The following is a 3,146-nucleotide window of genomic DNA, read 5'->3' on the forward strand; positions in this document are numbered from 1 at the left end:
TTCTCCTGCTATGACAAGTCAAAATGTCTGCTGGAAAAGATCTATGAATCTGACTCATTTGGGAACGACGTCAAATAGATGTGTGAAGCTCATGATGAGCAAGCTTTTGACTGGGAGGAAAGAAATAATAGGCGTCGCTCATCTATCAAATGCGTCAGTCAAGTTCAGAGTCTGGAGTTATAGCAAAAGAGCCTTGTGTCTTTTGTGTCTAAACAAAAACAAAGAACACCATGCACTGGCAGTTTGGGAATTTAATTTTCACAACAGAAAGTAATAAAAGAGAAAATTGAGTGAAAAGAAATACAGTTCATGTTTTTGATAATTGATAATCTCATCCTCCCTAGCTCATTTTCTTATTAGTTTCCCCAGTATTGTTACCTCTTAATATGCTGTTAGCATAGAACTAGTCAGAGATTTTGCCACAGTGTTCATACTGTGGTATCTAACCCTGTAATAAATCAAATGGGGATAGGAATATTAACTGGCGCCAAGCAATGGCAATGGTCTTTTAGCCCAGTTTCTTCAAAGCTATATTTGCTGCTATTTTGATATCTGGCGCCTGGTAACAGTATAATTTGTATATTTCCACTATGGAGAGTCTTCAATCGCTCGCCATGGTTACTTAGAGTGATGGCAGTATATTAAAGTCAGTCACTGAAGTACTGAAGATATTTTCTAACAGCTATACTTTCCCTGGTATGAAGGACAACCTGCTAAAGCCTTGAACCAGATCTAACACAGATGTTGTAACTAACATTTCAATTTAAAACGGTCCCCTTTTTTCACGAATCCACCTCTCTACTCTCACACATACACCCGAACTGACACACAGTGGCAGAGTGAGCAGGAGACTGGCCTGGACTGGCCTGGTTGAACTGGGTAAAGTGGAGGCTGCTGGGCGGCGGAGGAGGCGGGCGTCAGCTGCAGGCGAGAGGAGACGTCACCTCTGACACCCTGAAGCTGACAGCTCCACCACCTGAGAACACACACTGAAAACAGCCAGTGTGTACAGTATGGTGTGTGTGCACGCATGTGACTGGAAGCAGGAGAGGGGAGGTACGTGAGACTGAAAAGGTGTAATAGTCAATTGTGAGCGTGTGTGGGCTAACTTATAATGAATTTGTGCTTTTCTGCCTGCCGCACACAGAGGCTGAAGGCAGGAAAGTGTCAAGAAGCAGCTTGAAAAGTCCTCCTGCATCGCCTCTTCACTGTCACTCACACACCCACATATAAGCTCTATCAGATGCTCTCTCTCTCTCTCACACACACACACACACACACACACACTGTACTCTTTTATACTTTTATACTTATGAGGACCCTCATTACCATAATGAAGCCTCCCCCTTTGCACGTCATCTTAACCATCACAACTAAACAGTTAATTCTAAATCTTACCCTAACTGTAACCCAAACCTGATCGTAACCATAACCCTAAACTAGGTCTCTCGAGATGTGAGAACTGGGCGAACTTATTCAAACTGATTCCTCACAAAGACAGAGGTACTAAAACACACACATTAAGTTATGAAATTATATATATTGGTTTTCAGTCTTTACCTCTTAGTTATGCTCATATCCAGTTAGTGGGTGGTACCTCTGATACAGTGATTTATTAGGGCCCAAGCAGTGACTGTGGCCTTATTGGAATCGCTAATATCATTATTGACCGAAATGAATCACATATTTGGTGCTCTAAACATGCTACAAAACTCATTAAATGTGGAATGTCGTGTCTTTATTTCTCAGACACACTGTTTAATTGTCTTCTTAATGCTATGTAAGATGTGGCATTTACCATGTTTCTGGCAGTTCCTTGTTGGGGAGTAGTAGGGATGGGCAGCCAGTTAAGTTAACCTAGTTTGATCTAGTTTATTTTTCATTACGGAGCTAAATACTTGTAATTAGATTTCTTTAATTTTATTATACTGTATCTTTTTAGGTCGGAAGTTAGAATTTTTCTGTCTTATACTACTGCAAGAATAAATCCAATTTTGTCAGTACGCAGGTCAGTATGGGCCACAGAATGCACTGAGTTTCAAGATGCACTGTCAATAAGAATAAGTATGTGTGCATGAGGCTAACCTCCAGAGTGACCTCTTGCTTGGCCATGGCTCTCTCCACTGTTTCGTACATCTGTGTGTTTTGGATGCCGAGGCCACAGAAGATTGCAAAAGCCTCCAGGAACTGCTCATCGTTCCTGTTGAAGGCCTTCACGCTGCCTGATGCTTCGTCCATTTTGTTCACCAACTGACACACACCTACACCGACACACACAGGAACAGACACAAAGGTTGTATTTTTGACACGGGAAGTTTTAGTACATTATCCTAGGTGTTTAAGTGGTTTGAGAACACTGTTGCTATGCGACTGAGAACAAAAGTAAATGTTTCTTTGTATCCTTTTCAAAAATGAAGATGACTTTTTTTGTTTTCTTTTTATTTTACTGTTAAATTTCAAACTAGACCCTGTCAAAATCTAGTTTAAATCCTACAGTATTTTAGTTTTGTGCTTATGTATTGCATATCCCTGAAATCTGGGGCAAGGTTGTACAGATTTAAATATTTCAACTTAAGCAAAACATTTGCACGTATCCCTGGGAAACAGAGAAAGAGGAAAATGAACAGAAAGAACTGGAGTTAGTGAGTCTAGTGAGTTCAGTCAGAGGCTGAGCTGAACAAAAAAAGGTATACTCGCAAAGACATCGGTGCACCCGCTGCTAGCTAGCTCACAGGTAGCGTACAGTTGGGATTATTGAAGCTGGTTATTTCATTTGGACAGATTTAATTTACTTGAATGTCTAAATGATAAGCTGCCTTAACTGGTTGCATTATCCTACAATGAGATAGAACCAGTTTTTGCCTTATAAGGACACAGAAATGGAAGGAACAGAATACTGCATCTCTAAGACTAATAATGTATTCATGAAGCAATAAATGAGCTCGTCTGAATGAATCTGTTAGAGGAGAAGGATGCAGAGCATTTCATTGTAATAAATTGAGCTGTTTTGATCTTGCCCATCACCGGGCCTCTTAAAGGTTGGAGGAGAGGCCGTAAGGACCTGTTTTGTTTCATCACTGAAGGACATCCACGGTCATTAGTCACGTTCATAGCCAACTAATGGAGCAGCTATCGGCTGATTATGC

General features: G+C 40.8%; 1 protein-coding gene across 1 annotated transcript in view; it reads right to left on the reverse strand.

Annotated features, from left to right (window-relative positions):
• pde5ab (phosphodiesterase 5A, cGMP-specific, b) overlaps positions 1-3,146 on the reverse strand; it is a gene marked incomplete in the record, with an annotated part of 64,710 nt that overhangs the window by 26,508 nt on the left and 35,056 nt on the right. Inside the window, 1 exon segment of the mRNA XM_035675737.1 lies at positions 2,086-2,261. Within this exon segment, the coding sequence (XP_035531630.1) occupies positions 2,086-2,261 (176 nt within the window).

Source organism: Morone saxatilis, unplaced genomic scaffold, assembly GCF_004916995.1.
Source record: "Morone saxatilis isolate NCDOM2014 unplaced genomic scaffold, NCSU_SB_2.0 Contig4, whole genome shotgun sequence".
Lineage (NCBI taxonomy): Eukaryota > Metazoa > Chordata > Actinopteri > Moronidae > Morone > Morone saxatilis.